We start from the raw sequence: 19,785 nt of genomic DNA on the forward strand, positions 1-19,785 counted from the left end.
GTCAAGATCTAGTAAATGACTTTAGACTGTTTTTTTGGTGCTAAATCCATTATGTCATCATAATCAATCCTAACTTTCTTTTTCCTATACTTTACAGCTTATATAGAATTACGTAGGAAATAAAGAATTTTCATGGAATTCAGTTTGAAATCATGTGAAAAGTTATCCCAATACCTCTGTTAAATTTTATATTATTTTAAAGAAGATGCTAAGAATATACAAATTGCAGTTCTCTGAGAGACTGACAGCAATCTGGATACATTTCCTTTGCTGATATGAAAAAAAATCCCATATTCGTAACTGGTTTTCTTAATTTTTCATTGAAAATGACAGTCTGAAATATATTTTTTTGTTTTGTTAACCTACAAATTATGCCCCAAAACACCTTATTTGACCAGGCTATATTTATGAAGCATCATTTAAGGGATTTATTTCTCAAATTTTAGAAATAAGTAGGTTCCTTTCGTTTACTAGATATTGACCTTAAGTGTAAGTCACTGTTCCTCATCTCCACCTTTTCCATTACGTCTAAGAAAATATTGAGCTGGTCTCGTAAATTGCCCTTTCTCTCTCCCCTATTTATTAGAAGTACATGATTTAGTATTTTTTCACAACCAAGGACTTGCTGTGTAACATGATATGTTTACAAAGAGATATACAGACAGTGTAAATGCTTCATAAATGTTTTGAATCAGAGAGATACCTTGTAACTGAGAGGTATACTTTATTTGCAGAGGAAATTGTGAAACTGGGCAGATTTTTATGCTGCTTAGAAAAACTGATTTTAAAGAATTGTGTAGAAGAGAATTTTTGTGGAGAAAGATTTAATCCGTTATTTCTTGGACGAAGGAATAATATTCCACTGAAGGTGTTAAGGACTTGAAAGAATGAACTGTTTTTATGTTCTGTGATATGAAAGCCATCAAACTGGATAATTTGATATACACATACAGAAAACAATCATTCATCTGGGAAAGCAGAGTTTGATTTTGTATTGGTATTGCATTCAAAGGAAATGCTGATACCGCAGTTATTAATGCACACATAAGCAGACTGTTGTTTCATTTTATACAACTCTCTCCAGATGACGAGAAAGTTAACACCATCAAGGATCAAGAAATAATCATAACATTTTAGAAAATATGCAATATGATTTTTTAAAAAGATTTTATAAAGACACAACGACAGTAGCTGTTATAAGAAGACTATTGAAAAAATATTTTTTTTCCCTGTTACGTTTATCTCATAAAGAGAAACAAGCAAATCTCTTGTTAATTTGTTAATAAAAAGATTTACTAAAAACCGAAATTGTATTTTATCTGTTACACATAGGACTCGTAGATCTCCATTGACACACTTTCTGACATGGAGGGTAGATCAGTCAGGCGGAGAGGTGATGCAGGGGCGTATCGCCTGGTTTGTCCATTTACTGTATAGGTGATAAAGACGACCTTGAACTGTACGCCATGGGTGACATCTATGGAGGTCGGGTCATACTCAACCTATTAATATCAATTTCACTCCGTAACGACTGATGTTTAAAACCAAAGACAAAACTAGCAGCCTTATTTTCTTGAATTTAACCCCCCCCTCCCCTTTCTGAATAATCATAATAATTAACTGATTTCTCGAAATAAAAGGAAGAGCTCTTTTTTGCAACGTGTAGTATCATTTGATAAATATTATTTCAATGTGTCTGAAAAGAATCGATTGTTCTGTTTCTTATTTACCTTGAATAGCTAGCAATAACTCTGATGTTAGTAGCTGCAGAACTGTAGTTCTCCGGAAAAAATATTGACAAACCGGAAAGCTACAGTGTCACCACAGAAAAACTATACATATATTTATTGCGCACAAAAAGCTGCGGTTCTTGATTTATTTCTCCAAATTCTTACCTCAACTGCACAAAAGCTAGATTAAAAAAATTCCTAAGACCTCTATCAACTTCTCTCGTACATGTAGTTGGCATTGCACGAAGCGCCTTGGACCGATTTGTCTTGCCAGTATAAATAGGGGATTTTTTTATGGTCTCAATTTCAGGACCAGGAGGGCTGTTAACAACAGTTATGGGGAATTTTTTTGTGGAAATGGTAAAAGAATATGTTAGGAACTCATAGTTAGCAATATTTTTAAAATTGCAGTTTAAATATACAGAGAAATTAATCGAGAAACACACACTTTTTGTGCCAAGTAAATATTATATTAATATGCATACATTAATATTTTTATTCAATGGGTGGAACTGTAGCTCTCTGGTTGTCCATCCCAATTTTTTCAGACCAGCGAGATACGTATATAGATCTATAGCTAGATATTAATCAGCTATATAAATACATGTTTGTCTCACCTTCTGTATAATGGTGGAATTGACAGCAGAAGAATAGATATCTCTCATATGGTTGATCTCAGTGAGGATGGCATTATGGCGAGACATGAATTCAGATCCACAAACTATCAGGAAAAATTAGTTGTAAACGTAATTGTGTTGGCGCAATCAAAATTTTGTGCATTTTTACTTTAATTAATTAAGAAGTGACATTCCTGAAATTAAAACAATGTTTGAGTCCAGTAATTTTGAGTACATGTAAAAATGTTTATTACTGATGAACATTTATTATGGGAAAAGATATATGTGAAAAATCGCTTAAAATAAATTATCTTGAATATTAAGAAAATTTAGGTGAAGAGATTAAGGTAACGAAGGAAGAAAGAGTAATCATACTACGGAACTTTTTTAAATCTCTCTCTGTGTGTGAGAAGTTCCTACCGTTTGTAATAATTTCCTCCGAGTTCTTGCTGTTAATCTTGTCACAGTTGGGACAGGCGGACCTTTTCCTTCCAAAAATATCTACCAATGAAAGAAAATAAATTAAGGATATCCTCTCATCAGCCAGGAACGATAAATCTTAGAATTATTATTTAATTTAAAAAGTCTCAAATTGAATTCCTTATATGCAACAATTTTCATTTTACATTCAAGGTATTTGAAGTATTGGAAACAGTCTTGTAGAAAGTTGACATTTGTACCCCATAAAAGTACAAAAATAATTAAATACGTTTTTAAAGAAATCGAATTTCCTTTAATCTAGCCTTAGATACCACTGTTTATAAGCATATCAGAAGTGATCTGTGAAGTCTTGCAATGATAGCACAAACATTACACTATGTATTATACAACAATTGAAGGAAACAGAAGAACTAAAATACCAAAGAAGTATGAAAACATGCAATTTTCTCTGAATGTCTGGATACCTACTGGTTTTTAATCCTAAAAATTTTCAATTAAACAAGATGTGTTTGTGAAACACTGATGCCCCGGTATGGCAACTTATAGCAAATGTTAAACTTTCTCAAATGCAATTTATCAAATATGTTGGTACCCAAAGTAAGGTCTTGTCTCGAGGAATATACCTGTGAAATATGAAAGCCTTAGCAGCAATTATTGAATAGATATGGAAAAGGTTAAAGTTTTTCAATAGTAAGTCAAACATCAAGGTCAAATGGTCAAAATTAATGGTACCAAAGAAAAGGCCTTCTCTCAAGAAATACACATGTGAAATATGAAATCCGTAGCACCAATCGTTCAAAAGTTCTGGCCAAGGATAACGCTTTTCAAAAGGTCAAATTCCAAGGTCAAGGTCAATGGATTACAATTGCTTGTATCCGAAGGAAGGTCTTGTCACAAGGAATAGACGTGAAGTATGAAAGCCCTAGCACCAACTGGTCAAAACACGACCATGATTGAAGTTTTCCAAAAGTAGGTAAAACTCCAAGGTCAAGGTAAAAGGGTCAAAGTGGTTGGTATCCAAAGGAAGGTCTTGTCACAAGGATTACATTTGTGAAGTATGAAAGCCCTAGCTCCAACCACTCAAAAGTTATGGCCAAGGTTAAAATTTTTCAAAAGTAGGTCAAACTCCTAGGTCAAGTTCAAAGGGTCAAAGTTGTTGATATCCGAAGGAAGGTCTTGTCACAAGGATTACACTTGTGAAGTATGAAAGCCCTAGCTCTAATTGTTCAAAAGTTACGGCCAAGGTTAAAGTTCGATAAAATTTTGGAAAACTGGGTCAAACTCCAAGGTCAAAGGGTCAAATGTGATGGTTATGTGATATGAAAGCCGTAGCTCCAACCAATCAAAAGTTATGGGCAATGTTAACGTTTTTGCGGACAAACAGACAGACAGACGGACGAACAGGGCAAAAACTATATACCCCCGAATCTTCAATAAAAATACATAATTGGTTTTTTTATTTGCCTTTCCTGAAAATATATTTGAAATTTGATAATTTTACCCATTTCATATGATTAACGATAATGATGAACTTCAAAGATATACCATGGTAATTGGACATTACTTTGTGAATTCATAGACATTTTTGTGAGACTTTTCAATTACTTAATTGAGCATGAGGATTGGAATACCTTAATTACATGTATAGGAAACTTCAAAGTAGAAGCACGGTGTAATCCTTTTTATATTTGCATATTCAAATAATTGAAAATGTCTAATTATTTCTATGTATCATCAATTCATTTGATATGCAACAATTCCATTCAAGATCCCTTCGAATAACTAATGATATATTCAATTCTGAGTTATTAGTGCATTAATTCAATTGTTGATGAAAGATGGCCATATTAAGATGTGTTTTGATCACTATGTAGAGGGTTGTAAAAATTAGACACAAGGGAATTGTGATGATACACGATCTGATGTATTAATAGAGAAAGTAAAATGCGTTGTCTTTGAGGTAGGTATCTGTATCGTCTCTCTGATACTTACGACCGATATGATGTCCAATACTACTTATCCCACTGGAGATGGAATGCGCTACATCCTTTGCTCCACTAGCAATACCGCTGGCAACATCTGTGGCACCACTTGCGATGTTGTTCAATAAATCTTTAGCTCCGCTTACCAGACCGCTACCGATATTCTGGAGGCTTCCTCCGATTTGGTCAGTGAACAAGTGTCCTAGGTCCCCCACAGCTCCATTCAAAGAGGATCCAATGTCAGACGTTAGAGATGTGAGTTTGTCACCAAGTTGTTTAAGACCATTTACTGATGTGTAAAAGGCATCCTTAGCACCTCCTTTTATAAATGATGTAAAGAAATAAGCCAGTAAATCACAGTTGACACAAAGCATGCTTTTGTAAAGGGAATTCTAAATTGTTAAAATGAAGGACCAAAGCCCTTCCAAGAGGGAGAAAATCAAGAAAAGAAGAAAAGGCAAATATAGTGTGGGGTCATTAAAAAAACCTTCTCAAAATCCACTGGGCCACAAAATGTGGAACTTATGTGAAAGCTTCCTGATGTGGTTTAGATACTAAATTGTTCAGATCGTGACTCCTGGGGTTAAGGTACATTTAGGGCCACAATAGGGAAAAAATTCTTTAAAAATCTTCTTTTCAAGCATCACTGGAACCAAATAGGACGAAGTTTAAGTGGAACCTCACTGACATTGTATAGATTTTAATTTGTTCAAATCATGACTCTTAGTGGTAAGTTGGAGTAACTCTGATGACATTTTGTTATCTGTTTTCATCCGTTGTCGTGCATCATCCATTAAAATTTAAACATTTTCAGCTTCTCGCTGGAACTGCTGAAACAATTTCAATCAATTTTGGTATATAGCATCTGGGTGAATTAAAAAAAGACCAAACACGTATTTATCAACCTGCACAAAAATACAGGCAATGGGAATAAATTTCTATGTCTCAGCATATGTATCTAGATAGTGTCTAAATACCTACTAAATATCTTATTGATATCTCAATTCACAAAAAATTAAGTTATGCCCCAAAATGGTGCTAAAATGTCAGGAGTGAAACATCTTTTTTGTGACATTTTGAAAATTCAATAATTTTTGAAGATCCAAATAAATAATAATGTTTATGTTGGAATAAAGACTTTACTGATAATATTCAAAGTATTGAGCTTGTAGACTATAGCAACTTTTGTTTGACCAAGTTATGGTCATGACTGATGTTTAATAAAAATGTTATACCATGTCAGGAGTGCAACAGAAAAATGCAGTGTTGCCAAAAAACCATCGATTTTAAAAATCTGAAAGACAATTAAGTCCAAAAAAAAGTTTTCAAAGTATAAACAATAACTGATATACAATTTAAAACTTTAAAATGTTATATAAATCACAAGCAGCATTAATGAGTGTCAGGAGTGCAACATTTGATGTTTCGCTCCCCAGCATGAAAAAACGTTTTTCAGTATATGATTCTCTGATTTTTATTTTGGAAAATAAAGACATAAATTAAAGAACATTTTTACCAAATAGATTGATCAATTACGGGGTCTGTCTGTGTTTCAGATCTATATTTCTATGGTCAGGAGTACAACGCACTTTTTTTTTTAAAAGATTCAAGTTATAAGATGAATAGACCTCTATTCATGCTATAAAAAATTCTTTATTTAATTTTCTATTTAATTAATTTAGTAGAATCCTATTTAATTAATTTAGTAGAATCCTTCTCTTTTTCAACTTTATCAATTCAGATGTTTTTTTTTTTATCTTTTCTTTGATTTTTTTATGAATGTAAAAAATAAACACACTGAAAAATTGTTACAAAATTCCAGTAATTCCTCCTAAATGGAACAATATCTGGTGTAATTTTCGCTTCACAATTCTACTTTAAAGACTCCCATGGTCTTGGTCAGGAGTGCAACAAACATGTTAGAATTATTGCTGGTTAAATATAAATAAATATAATGAAAAAAAAGATGATGAGTAGAATGTTTCTGGTAGATCTCGGTTGCTTACAGTGTTTATCCTGTGAAAAAAAATATACTATAATATACTTTATCTTCTAAATACATATTTTAGCTAGTCTTTTGACATAAATAGGGAATAATTCAAGATATAAAGCCAAGTTTAAATACTTTCATGTGTTTTAGTTATGAAGAATTGGACCATAAATATTGCACAATTTCGTTATCACTTAATGTTGCCAACACTTTATGAATTTTTGTGTTCTATGGTTTTAATTTTACTGCAGCCAGGAGTGCAACAAAACTGTTTAATAATTATCAATGATCTTGGTCTATCTTTACTAAAAAATTAATTGAAAAAAAAAATGTTTGATACTATTTGATGTTCAAAACATGTCTTTCAACTAATTACAGATATTTTACTGTAAATTCAGAGAATAGTGTTCATATATATATATATATATATATATATATATATATATATATATATATATATATATATATATATATATATATATATATATATATATATATATAAAAAATAAAAATCCAAAAAATCACAAAATATTTTCTGCAAGCGCTTTCGCCATGTTAGGCTCTTCAGGCAGTTATACAAATGTCAGGTAGGTTACAGAGCTGGTAACGTCCAAAAGCAAAAGTTCATTGTGACGTCATAATAGATCAAGGTAGCGTAAATTTGCCGTATTAGATAATGTACAAATATTGCATTAACTTGAACACATAATATGCATAAAATCTTACAATATGTTATATAATAATGTATCATTTTCGATTAAGCTTTGGTTTAAAGAGTTTGATAAAGTAGTCCTCTTTTGCCAAGCGTAGATTTTCATTTTCATTGGGAAGTTTATAAAAAGGGAAAATCTTAAATATTCCTTTGCCGCATTTTGCAAAATGATCACAACATGGTGTATTACGCACACTAGGGTCTTTAATTTGTTGCTTGTGTACACGAACCCGGGCATTTAGTTTCCCCGTTTGTCCAATATAGAATTCTTTGCATGTCGGACAGATTGCACAGTAGATAACGTTTTCGGATTTACAGTTTTAAAATTTAAAATTTACACCAACACCAAACAGGGACGAAGTGGACTTAATTGCTGATACGGACGAGTTTTGTCGCAAATTACGTTTAAGAGAATATTTTCAAAATTCTTCTTATGACGATGAATCACTTGCTAGAAACAAAAAAGGATTTAGACCACCAATAAACAGAGACAAACATTTAGAAGAATTTATAACATGCCTTAAGTCCTCCGCTCACTCTAACAAAGTAGAAACAAGGACAAAAAGTAATATATCTAAATCCCAACAAAATGCTATAAAGAATTTACGGAATGATTCATCTATAATTATAAAAGAAGCCGATAAAGGAGGCGCTGTTGTTATTATGGACAAACTCCATTACAAGGAAATGGTGTTAAACGAGCTTCAAAACTGTCAGTTTTATAGGAAATTAACCACTAACGAGGATCGTCACACAATGCTCAAAGTTGAGAAATTAACTAAAAAATATGCCGACAACTTAACAAAAGATGAAATTGATTTCTTAACACATTTTGAGTTGAAGTCTAGTAATTTCTACGGATTACCAAAAGTCCACAAATCTAAGGAAATCCAAGAAGCAGTGAAAAATTGCGATAACGCATATATTAAAATACCTCAACCAGCTGACCTTAAAATACGTCCAATCATCGCCGGACCTGCATCAAGCACTCAGAGACTGAGTAATTTATTGGACATATTATTGAAACCTCTATGCAAACTAATACCTAGCTTCGTAAGAGATGATATGGATTTCCTTAATTTTATTCCTCAAAATGTAGACCCAAACACCATTCTCGTCAGCTTTGATGTAACAAGTTTGTACACAAATATCCCACATGCTTTAGGACTGGAAGCAGTAAGTTACTGGATAGACAAACATCCGGATATTATAAATGAACGATTCTCAAAGGAATTCATTTTAGAAGGACTTGAGTTAGTTCTAGAAAATAATCATTTCCACTTCAACAATGAGTTCTATCTACAAATAAAAGGAACAGCTATGGGGACAAAAGTTGCTCCTTCATATGCAACCTTGGTGATGGGATACTTAGAGGATCAATTATATGGGAAAATACCGGAACTCTTTGATGACGACTTTGGTAACTATATTAGAAATAATTGGAAACGTTACCTAGACGACTGCTTCATATTTTGGACCAAGAGTGAAGAAGACTTAAATAAATTCCATTCACTTCTTAATAACCTCCATGATTCTATACAATTTACAATAGAAAAAAGTCGTGCGGAACTTCCATTTTTAGATCTTCTTATTATAAAGAATGGATCCTGTATAACTACAGACTTATACTGTAAACCTACGGACACGCATCAGTATTTGGATTTTAGATCGTGCCATCCATCCCACACAAAACGTAATATCCCGTTTAATTTAGCACGAAGAATTTGAACAATTATTACAGATAGAACCCTGCGTTCTAGACGTTTGAAGGAATTTAAAATATATCTACGACGACGAAACTATCCAATTGATTTAATCATCGCTGGAATAGACAAGGCGTCCACAATTCCAATAGAGAACCTTAGAAATCCACGTCGTGTAGATGACACCACCGATGACGGGAAAATAGCCTTTGTTGTGACCCATAACCCACGAAACAGAAATATCCTTATGGACGCTAAAAGATTCTACCCAATTTTAGAACAATCGGAAAATATGAAAAGTTTAATACAACCAAATGATATTATCAATAGTCGAAGACAGGCACCCAGTCTTAAAAAATTGTTAACCAAGGCCCGCTTTACTACACAGGAGGAAATTCCAACCATTAAAAAATGCGGAGATCCAAGATGCGGAACGTGTACATATTTAGAAGAGGGAAATAGAATCCAACTTAAATCAGGAATGGAAATTAGAACCAATTCACCAATGAACTGTAAATCCGAAAACGTTATCTACTGTGCAATCTGTCCGACATGCAAAGAATTCTATATTGGACAAACGGGGAAACTAAATGCCCGGGTTCGTGTACACAAGCAACAAATTAAAGACCCTAGTGTGCGTAATACACCATGTTGTGAACATTTTGCAAAATGCGGCAAAGGAATATTTAAGATTTTCCCTTTTTATAAACTTCCCAATGAAAATGAAAATCTACGTTTGGCAAAAGAGGACTACTTTATCAAACTCTTTAAACCAAAGCTTAATCGAAAATGATACATTATTATATAACATATTGTAAGATTTTATGCATATTATGTGTTCAAGTTAATGCAATATTTGTACATTATCTAATACGGCAAATTTACGCTACCTTGATCTATTATGACGTCACAATGAACTTTTGCTTTTGGACGTTACCAGGTAACCTACCTGACATTTGTATAACTGCCTGAAGAGCCTAACATGGCGAAAGCGCTTGCAGAAAATATTTTGTGATTTTCTGGATTTTTATTTTTAATACACCCAGCAAAACTGTACCGGTTCTTCATTTTGTTTTTGAAATTATATATATATATATTTCATATTGCAAATAATCATGTTTTGAATTGAAGTCTTGAAAAATAAAAAAAAAAACTTGCTGTAAATGATAACCAGAAGTCTCTGATGATACTGTAGCTCTACTGGTCTGTACATATAACAAAGGAAAAGTAGCACTTGGATTTGAAACTTTGCAACGTGCAGCAATAAATTAATAGAATTAATGTATCTCAATGTAGTCTACTTCTGTGCCAAGAAATATTAAAATCAAACAAAAACTGTAGGAGGAGTAGCATTTTAAAAGTATTTCACAGAAATTTCTATTTTAAGTAACCATGGCAACACCATTCACTGAAATCAAAAACCGGTATATACTCTATTATGTACCTTAGTGCAGTTTAGTAGTGTGCCAAGTTATTTTGAAATCTGACAAAAACTGTAGGAGGAGTAGCGTTTTAAAGGAATTTTACAGATATTTCTATTTTTAGTAACCATGGCAACACCGTTCATCAAAATAAAAAACTGATGCTCTAATTTATGTATCTTATTGTAGTCTACTGGTGTGCCAAGTTATATTGAAATCAGACAAAAACTGTATGAGGAGTAGTATTTTAAAGGAATTTCACAGAAATTTCTATTTTATGTAACCATGGCAACACCGTTCATCAAAATCAAAAACCAATGCACTAAATTATGAATCATAGAGTAGTCTACTTGTATGCCAAAATATATTAAATTCAGAACAAAACTGTAGCATGAGTAGCATTTCAAAGGAATTTCACAGAAATTTCTGTTTTTAGTAACCATGGCAACACCGTTCATCAAAATCAAAAACCAATGCACAAAATTATGTACCTTAGTGTAGTCTACTTGTGTGCCAAGTTATTATGAAATCAGACAAAAACTGTAGGAGAAGTAGCGTTTTAAAGGAATTACACAGATTTTTCTATTTTTAATAACCATGGCAACACCGTTCATCGAAATCAAAAACCGATGCTCTATATTATGTATCTTATTGTAGTCTACTTGTGTGCCAAGTTATATTGAAATCAGATCAAAACTGTAGGAGGAGTAGCGTTTTAAAGGAATTTTACAGACATTTCTACTTTTAGTAACCGTGGCAACACCGTTCATCAAAATCAAAATCCGATGCTCTAAATCATGTATTTTATGTAGTCTACCTGTGTGCCAAGTTATATTAAAATCAGACCAAAACTGTATGAGGAGTAGTATTTTAAAGGAATTTCACATAATTTTCTATTTTTAGTAACCATGGCAACACCGTTCAATGAAATCAAAAACCGATGCACTAAATTATGTATCATTGTATTGCCTGCTTGTGTGCCAAGTTATATTGAAATCAGACTTAAACTGTAGGAGAAGTAGCATTTTGAAAAATTGTTTTTAGACAGACGGACAGACAGACAGACGACGGACACCTTACTATCGCATAAGCTCTTCTGGTCTCAGACCAGTAGAGCTAAAAATGTCAAAATGACGAACTTATTTACAAACTAAGAATGGGTTATTGTGCGTGAATAAAATAAATATTAGATGTCAGGAGTGCAACACAATAATGTAAAATAGGGTCACTTCAAAATCTAGTATTTTTTGTAAGAAAATTTGTTTATTAAAATTCTTTTTTGGCTTAGATTTAAAGATTGGACTTAAATGGACTAAAAGTGATTTGGGGGGAATTTATATTGTTTCATATTTCTTTCATATTAAAACTTCAAACCAGAATTGAAAAAAATGATGTAAAATAATAATCAAAAAGCCATTTTTTCCACATGTACGAGAGAAAAAACTCAATCAAGGTTTAGATCTAATCATTTATATCACTGATACCATTTTGAAACGTAGAAAACTATAATTTTTTTTATTATGTATTTCAGAGAGTCTTTTAGGATGTATTGATATTTTCTTTTTTCAAATAAAGTTTAACTAATAAAAATTCTGAACCTTTTTTTTTTTTTTTATCAAATTGTCTATTCTATTGCAGATTCAGGAATTTTAAATAGAATGCATGTACAATATGATGATATACGTGAAAAATATGTTTGCTCTGCTCCATAATTTGTATTGTCTAATGGACTTTTGAGCTTGAATACTGTTCGTTATCTCCATACATTTCATTATGGGTAGTTGAATTTTTTCAAAAAAATTTAAATTAATGGTCATTATTTTTGAATTCACCTACATGTATCTATGAGTGAAGGGGAACAAAAATTGGACATTTCATGGTCCCTGTCCCCCTTGGCCCTGCAGGATGGGACTAAAACCATCAAAATGAAAGTCTTCCTTCTTTACTCCTGGACATCAAGCAGTAAAACTGTTGAGATGATTGTAATAGGCATTGAGCCCTCTACCGAAATTATGGAATTCATAGCCCAAGAAACAGGGACTCAGAAGTTAGGATGGGGATTTTATGATCATATAGTGAAAATACAAAAATTCTTTAAAACTCTTCTTCCCTCCCCCTGTATATTTAGCAGATAAATTAGATGCATGGTTATGATGAACAAATGTCTTCTTACTAAATTGTGACTTTCATGGCCCTTGGGTTAGTGTTTTGTTGTTAGGGCAGGGCTCTATTGATTATATAGTGAAAGTGCATTATTTGAAAATCTTCTCTGCTCCTGAGTATTAAGCGAACAAACTAAGTACATGGTTATGATGAACAAGGGTGCTTCTTTCAAAATTGTAAATTTCATGTTCACTGGGTCAGAGGTTCTCATGTTAGTGCGGGGATTTATTGATTATGTAGTGAAGATGCTTTTCTTCCTTGAAAAATTATCTTCTCTGCTCCTGGGTATTCAGCGAACAAAGTAAGTGCATAGTTATGATTAGGGAGTGTGCCACTTCAATTGTGAATTGTATGGCCTCTGGGTCTGAGGAACAGGTTTTTTTGGGCTGTGTTTAATCTATAGTAAAAATACATTATTTCTTTTTACTTTTTTCCCCTGGTCATCAAGGAGGCAAACAGAGTACAAATTTGTAATGAGCAAGGATATTTTTCCAAGATTTTTGAAATTCTGGACCATTTGGTCAAGTGTTCTGGTGCTGGACAGGGCTTCTATCTACTGAAAGAAGTTATTCCTATTTACTATTTATACGTGGTAATTAATCACGATCAAATATAATTGAAAGGTGAATTGAATAAGAAAATATAAAGAATTTTTATAATATATAATACAAAAAGTACTTTCATAGCTTTTAATGATCAGATAGACATGTAAATAATTAGATAAATAAAATGAGACAAAAATACCTTATCTTTGTATATTAGATGGTCTTCAAAGACCAGAAAGGCCAATGTGAGAGATTGAGATGGATTTATCTATAGAGCTCACACACTATTGTTTTGTTTAGTTTGTATGGTGATAGTGACCAGGGTTAGGGGCAAGTACAGGCAATAAAGATATCTACTTTAAGATTCATAAATGAATTATTTTTTGTTTCCTGATCATCCTTTTTATTTTGCTTTAGAGTAACATAGCTTCATCTGTCAGTTTATTTTGTTTTATTTTATAGTTCTTCTATAGATTCTTTATAGTGTTGTATTATACTCAGGTGACCATTAAGGCCCTTGGGCCTTTTGTTTGAGTGACTCAGTTGTATATTGTTAAATCCAAAACGTAATTAACTCAAAGTTTTTATGAAGAAAACTTACCGAGCAGAGTTTTGCCTGCGTTCTCTGCTACACTGCCTATATCGTGGACCAGTTTTGTAGTTTGTTTGCCTAGCAATTTAACGGCTTGGTTTGACGTCACGGTGCTCGCGACAAAATTCAGAAGTTTTCCCGCGGAGAGAGAGGGCTGGAGGATCACTGGCAATACTACATCTAGGGGATTACTGACCTGATGATTGTCAGGGGTGTGGCTAGGAAATATAAACATGTCATTTAGTGCTGACTTGAAAGCAATCAAGAATGTTCGATTAGTTCAGCTAAAAAAATCAAAATTCGTGCATAAAGAGTTGTCCTTATGCTAAACAGGAAAGAGAGTACTGCCACATCAGTGATGGACCTACAATAAAAAAAAAATAGTGTGGGCTTCATAAATAACGGTACTCTAGATTTAATTATATAATTTTTTCGTTTATTATCATTAAATAATTAAAAGATACTAAGAAATGATATAACCCACCTTCTTAAATTGTACGGAATATTTATATAAACTGAAGCTGTTGCGACTAAACATTTATTTGACTTTGAAGTGGATTTTAACAAATATGATAGGTATTCTGTTACAGATAGTTAATAAAAATTTTATTAAAAATTTGTAACGAAATCTTGATGATAATACAAATTATGTTCATCAGAGAATATTCTTAGTTTTGAAAAAGGATTTGATTTATGTATCGCATCAACTTAATTTATGTAGCAAATAAAAAGTCCACATCATCTTTGGCAACATCTGTTTTGCTCTAATACGTACTGTGCTCTGAAATACACATAGGAATCAATTAAGTAAATAAAGAGAAAGTAATTCCATAATTCGATAAGTGTACATCAAGTTTGAATCTTACGCTTCACATGATTTGCAATTGTCTGCGGTGTGATTCACTAGGCTTGCGCAGTCGTATTGCATTTGTCTCTGGGCCGTGATGGAATCATTGACGCGGTCCACAACCATAAACACCAGGTTCTGTCGAACCAGTTTATCAAATTCTACAACAAAGATTGTAAAATCATAATATAGAGCAACTTCTAAACTTTCATGAAAAAAGTATATTTGATCGTTTAGATATTGCCGTCAAAGACCTTTTGAATATCTTCAGCTTCTTCTTTAACATCACCTAAGCAATCTAAACCAGTTTTTTTTTTGGGGGGGGGGACAAAACGTTTAGTCCATGTCCCCACAACCCGTGGACTTGAAGGGTAGGTCCAACCCAACATTAATCTCCTCCTCTGATCGAAAGTTCGACTTGATATGATAATGATATTAATATGTGACAGCCCTATACCAAAATGATGAAATTATATCCTTTATCAAAAAGGTTTTTGTTCCACGGTAGGCTAATTTGGTTATATATTGAAATCATGAGCTGAAAATCTGTTACACTCCTGGACATTCAGCAGCAAAACTGTATGCATGATGATAACAGGCTACAATGATTTGATACACAAGAGCATATTCTGTGTACGAACAATTTCTTAACAAAGGTAGGCTACTGACAAATATGTTGATGTTACGAGGGTATCAACAATTTTGTTTAAAGTCAACATTTCCCAAATTCTTTGGTCAATACATTGATCTTATTTGCAATTACAACCTAATGTTTACTGAACTACTTAACACAATATTTTAAGCCATTTTTAGATACTGTATTGTCTACGAATAACTCAATTTACCGGATGAAGACAAAGGCCTCAAGGCGGGTGTGATTGGTCGACGGGGGAGGCTTACTCCTACATGGTATCTAATCCCATCTATGATGTTTTTAGAGGTCGTGTTTGCACTACTCACAACGTAAGTTCTTTATTGGCCTTTTAAGCATGACTTTTGTTTTTTATCTTCATATGTCTTCTTTATCAAGAATCTTTCTCAGTAAAAAAAAATTATGAATATAATAAAATTTTAAAATTTATGTCTCTTGATCTATTTAAAGGTTCGGTCTTCATTACAAAGCCAAAACCAAGGTAGAGATAACTTATATATCATATTAAGCACTCATAAATATTCAGCAGACAGAATTGAAACGTTTCGATAATGCAGGAGGAGTTTTCAACCAATGTTATTCATGTAATATTCATGTTACATGTTCTCGGAGTTCGAGTCCTAGGAAGAGCTTACTTTATCATTTGTTGCCAAATTCATGATACAGGGGATATTCAGGTGAGCACCAGGATATATGGGCCTCTTGTTAAATAAGACTAAACATTGTTCCCTTGAGCTTGGACCTTTAACTTAAATATGCAGCAAATGAGTCAAAAATACTGGGAAAAATTCTGTCCTCACCTTTTAAGGAATATGCATCGAGTTCTGTCAAAGCAGCCTGGCATAAAAATCCGGCTAGAAGGAAATGGAAAACAATTAACAGATGTCTAGACATGGTGAATGAACAGGTTCTCCAACTGTGGTCAAGATAAAGGAGTACACGTCTTATCTCTTATGACGTAGTAAGTTATAAATTGTGAAATATTATACAGTTCTGACTTATAAATAAAATATAACACATTTATCAAACAAATTAGAATATTTCCTAAAAAAGGCGGATTTATAACTTAACTTTATGTGAACATAATAATACGCATGCGTTCACTTAGAAAAGAAAGAAAAAACAAAAGCAATCAAATCAAAAAGAATGAATGAAATTTTCAGTATTTTCGGTATTAACTACGCGTATCTTAAAATTAATAAGAGTATACACACTTCTATGTATTTTGTAGGTTGTACACCAACTATTAAAAGCGATTTCTTTCATTTGCGATTCTTCAGTTAAGAATCCATCTGCGACTATTAATTTTCGCAACTGAGGCAACATTCTACATAAAAACAGAGGTGAATAATTGGTTGCCAACGATAAATATTCGCGAGTAAAAGAAGGTCGCTCGTGAATAAAAGTTGGTTACAGTAAGTGGTCATGTTGATGAGTCTGTCCTATTGAATAAAATTCTGTCAGAAACGACATAACCATGAACAATGAGCATTATATATATATATATATATATATATATATATATATATATATATATATATATATATATATATATATATATATATATATATATATATATATATATATATATATATACTAGATGAAATCCCGCACAAGCGCGGGGAATTGAATTTATACCACTACCGACAGAAATATTCCAATAATATATATTATAGTTTCTACTGAGAGCTTACAGGCTTATAGCAGGAAGATACACTTTTTTCAAAATCCCGCATTTAGCTTTGGAGCAGAAGTAGATGTATGCCCCCCCCCCCCCCCCCCTTGTAAAAATAATTTCATTAATTGACGTTTATTGTGAAACCTGTTAAACTATGTTATGGATATTGTACTTCAGGTGCTCTTATTTCTTTTCCATCAAGGATAAAGCAGCGAATATGCACATTTTAATGATAAATTGAAATTTCTTTTTCTTTTCTTTGTTTATTTTGTAAACATTAGCTTTGAACGCCCTTTGCCGAGTATTTGATACAAAAGACTGTATTCAGAAAAAAAAAAATCTGAAATGTATTGATTAAAGCACAAAATTTTTACATATTTAATTGTATTTGAACAATACCTTATTCATTAATTTTCTCTTTTCATGTAAGAAAATTTATTACGAAGTTACAAATTGTACTTCGGTTCGTTGTCACTATGCTCTCAGTGAGGAATATACAAAGTTTACCGATAAATTATTAGGAAAACCTACTAATAGTCTTTCGATATATAAATATATAAATTCACAACTCAAGTGTTATCAATGATTTACCATTATTTCAATGACCATTCACACAAAAGCTTTTTTTTTTTATATAATCACCTCGTTTTTTTCTTTTTAACATCGGGCTCGATGCCATATGATGTTCTAGAAGTTTCCATCAATATTAAGATCGGTGAATGACGAAAATAATTTGCACATTTCCCTTGTTAATCGGTAATCACAACTTATTTCTTTTATATCAATTAAATCAAGTTTTGATTGAATAATTCAGTGATGATGTTTTATGAAATAAATAAACGATTGCTTGTTTTCAGTTTCATTAAAAATTTCCAGTAACTTAGATCCGCCAACCGGAACCGCCACCCTACTCACCTTTTTACTATTTCATGGCTGTTTATAGAAAATGAAAGTAGACTTTTAATTTGATATATGATACTTACTATGCGAGTGAAATCTGAATATAGTTTACGGACATCATCTTGTATCTAGTGTATTCATAGAGGAGTTAGTATGAACTCTGGTGCAGCCGTTTCGGAGTTTTTTTTTTGCAAAATTTATTAATTTATAAGTATAGATATATATATACAGTGTGTGTGAGAGGGTGAGTGTGGGTGGGTGTAAATTTTTTTTTTACATGTATTTTGCGTCAAAGATTCACTGTAACCTTTTTTAAAAATCGATATTATAGAAACACATAAGAATTATTTTTGTCGGTTTTTTAGCTCACCTCGACGAAGTCGAGATGAGCTTATGCCATACCCCCGGCGTTGGCGTCGGCGTTGGCGTCCCGGTTAAAGTTTTAGGAGCAAGTCCATTCCCAAGTAACTATTAGCCCTACCTGGACCAAACTTGAATGGGTGATGTATCTAGGGATGGACACTACTACACTTGCTTCGGATGCTGGATCTCACCTAGATTTTCCAGACGAGTGACCAGGTTAAATTTTTGGAGCAGTTCCATTCCCAAGTAACTATAAGCCCACCTGGACCAAACTTGCATGGATGATGCATCTAGGGATGGACACTACCACACTTGCTTCGGATGCTGGATCTGACCTAGATTTTCCAGATGAGTGACCAGGTAAAATTTTTTGGAGCAGGTCTATTCCTAAGTAACTATAAGCCCTATCTGGACCAAACTTACATGGATGATGCATCTAGGGATGGACACTACCACACTTGCTTCGGATGCTGGATCTGACCTAGATTTTCCTGATGAGTGACCTGGTTAAAGTTTTGGAGCAGTTTCATTCCCAAGTAACTATAACCCCTATTTGGACCAAACTTACATGGATGATGCATCTAGGGATGGACACTACCACACTTGCTTCGGATGCTAGATCTGACCTTGATTTTCCAGATGAGTGAATTTTAGCCATATTTTATTCAAATTAGCATGGATGATGTATCTTAGGATGGACACTTTCAAACTTGTTTTTGATTCTGAATTTGACCCACATTTTCCAGATTAGTGACCAGGGTAATGTTTTTGAGTAGCTATATAATACTATGGCATGTTATGATTAAACTTGCATGGATGGTGCAGCTAAGGATGAAAACTTCCAGACTTGCTTTGGATGTTGGAACTGACCAAAATTTTCTTAATTAGTAAACAGGTTAAAAGTTTTTTGAGTAGGTCTCTGTGCGGATTACTTTCCAAGTAACTATAAGTCCTTCTTAAACCAAACTTGTATGAATATTGATCTTGGGATGAACACTTACTAGAAAAAATATTATGTAAGATTTGCCTTACTTATAGATAACCTTCATCGAGGTGAGCTTCGTAATCTTTGATTACCTATGTTTGTATACCCGAACGTCCGAAGAAAAACACATGTTTTCAAAGAATAATTTAATAATGTTTTAATTTAATTCAAATTTTATTTTTTATTTTGTATACATGTAGTTTGAAAAAGTACGCAGCACTGTTAAGGCAAACTATGAAGAAATATTGCATACTTAAAAATTCCAAAGAACTTTTGGAAAATTTGAAATCACAAGATTTTACCAAAATCAACAGCTTAAAAACTTTACTTACGACTTTACAACTTTATACACAACCATTCCCCACGATAAATTAAAGTCCAGGCTTTTTGATATCATTGACAGCTGCTTTTTCAATAAAAATGGAACTCGTAAATTTACTTACCTTGTCATTGGTCATTTGCAA

The 19,785-nt window shown here is 32.8% G+C and overlaps 3 protein-coding genes across 4 annotated transcripts in view; 1 reads left to right on the forward strand and 2 right to left on the reverse strand.

The window, feature by feature from the left end:
- LOC133175057 (uncharacterized) overlaps positions 1 to 1,308 on the forward strand; it is a 17,482-nt gene extending 16,174 nt beyond the window's left edge. For both annotated transcript variants that reach the window (XM_061310162.1, XM_061310163.1), the window contains one exon: positions 735 to 1,308. In XM_061310162.1, coding sequence (XP_061166146.1) covers positions 735 to 883 — 149 coding nt within the window. In that variant the 3' untranslated portion in view covers positions 884 to 1,308. The remainder of the gene's footprint in view (positions 1 to 734) is intronic.
- LOC133175063 (uncharacterized) overlaps positions 1 to 19,785 on the reverse strand; it is a 399,658-nt gene that overhangs the window by 306,855 nt on the left and 73,018 nt on the right. The window lies entirely within an intron of this gene.
- LOC133174959 (uncharacterized) lies at positions 1,272 to 16,289 on the reverse strand. The gene is made up of 7 exons (XM_061310051.1): positions 16,196 to 16,289; positions 14,763 to 14,904; positions 13,906 to 14,114; positions 4,781 to 5,089; positions 2,768 to 2,848; positions 2,348 to 2,451; positions 1,272 to 1,502 (listed from the first exon to the last, which is right to left on the reverse strand). Exons 1-7 carry the CDS (start codon positions 16,287 to 16,289, stop codon positions 1,323 to 1,325), a joined length of 1,119 nt encoding a protein of 372 aa, XP_061166035.1. The 3' UTR covers positions 1,272 to 1,322.

Source organism: Saccostrea echinata, unplaced genomic scaffold, assembly GCF_033153115.1.
Source record: "Saccostrea echinata isolate AGI-Se365-2 ecotype Australia unplaced genomic scaffold, CSIRO_AGI_Sech_v1 ptg000060l, whole genome shotgun sequence".
Classification (NCBI taxonomy): Eukaryota; Metazoa; Mollusca; class Bivalvia; order Ostreida; family Ostreidae; genus Saccostrea; species Saccostrea echinata.

Excerpts from the sequence above, each read along its gene's own strand:
- LOC133174959 (XM_061310051.1), bottom strand. The coding sequence starts at position 16,289 with ATGTCTAGACATCTGTTAATTGTTTTCCATTTCCTTCTAGCCGGATTT. Across the intron at positions 2,849-4,780 it reads TATTGGACATCATATCGGTC|ATATTTTTGGAAGGAAAAGG; the intron begins GTAAGTATCAGA and ends TTTCATTGGTAG. Across the intron at positions 1,503-2,347 it reads ATTCCACCATTATACAGAAG|GTTGAGTATGACCCGACCTC; the intron begins GTGAGACAAACA and ends TGATATTAATAG.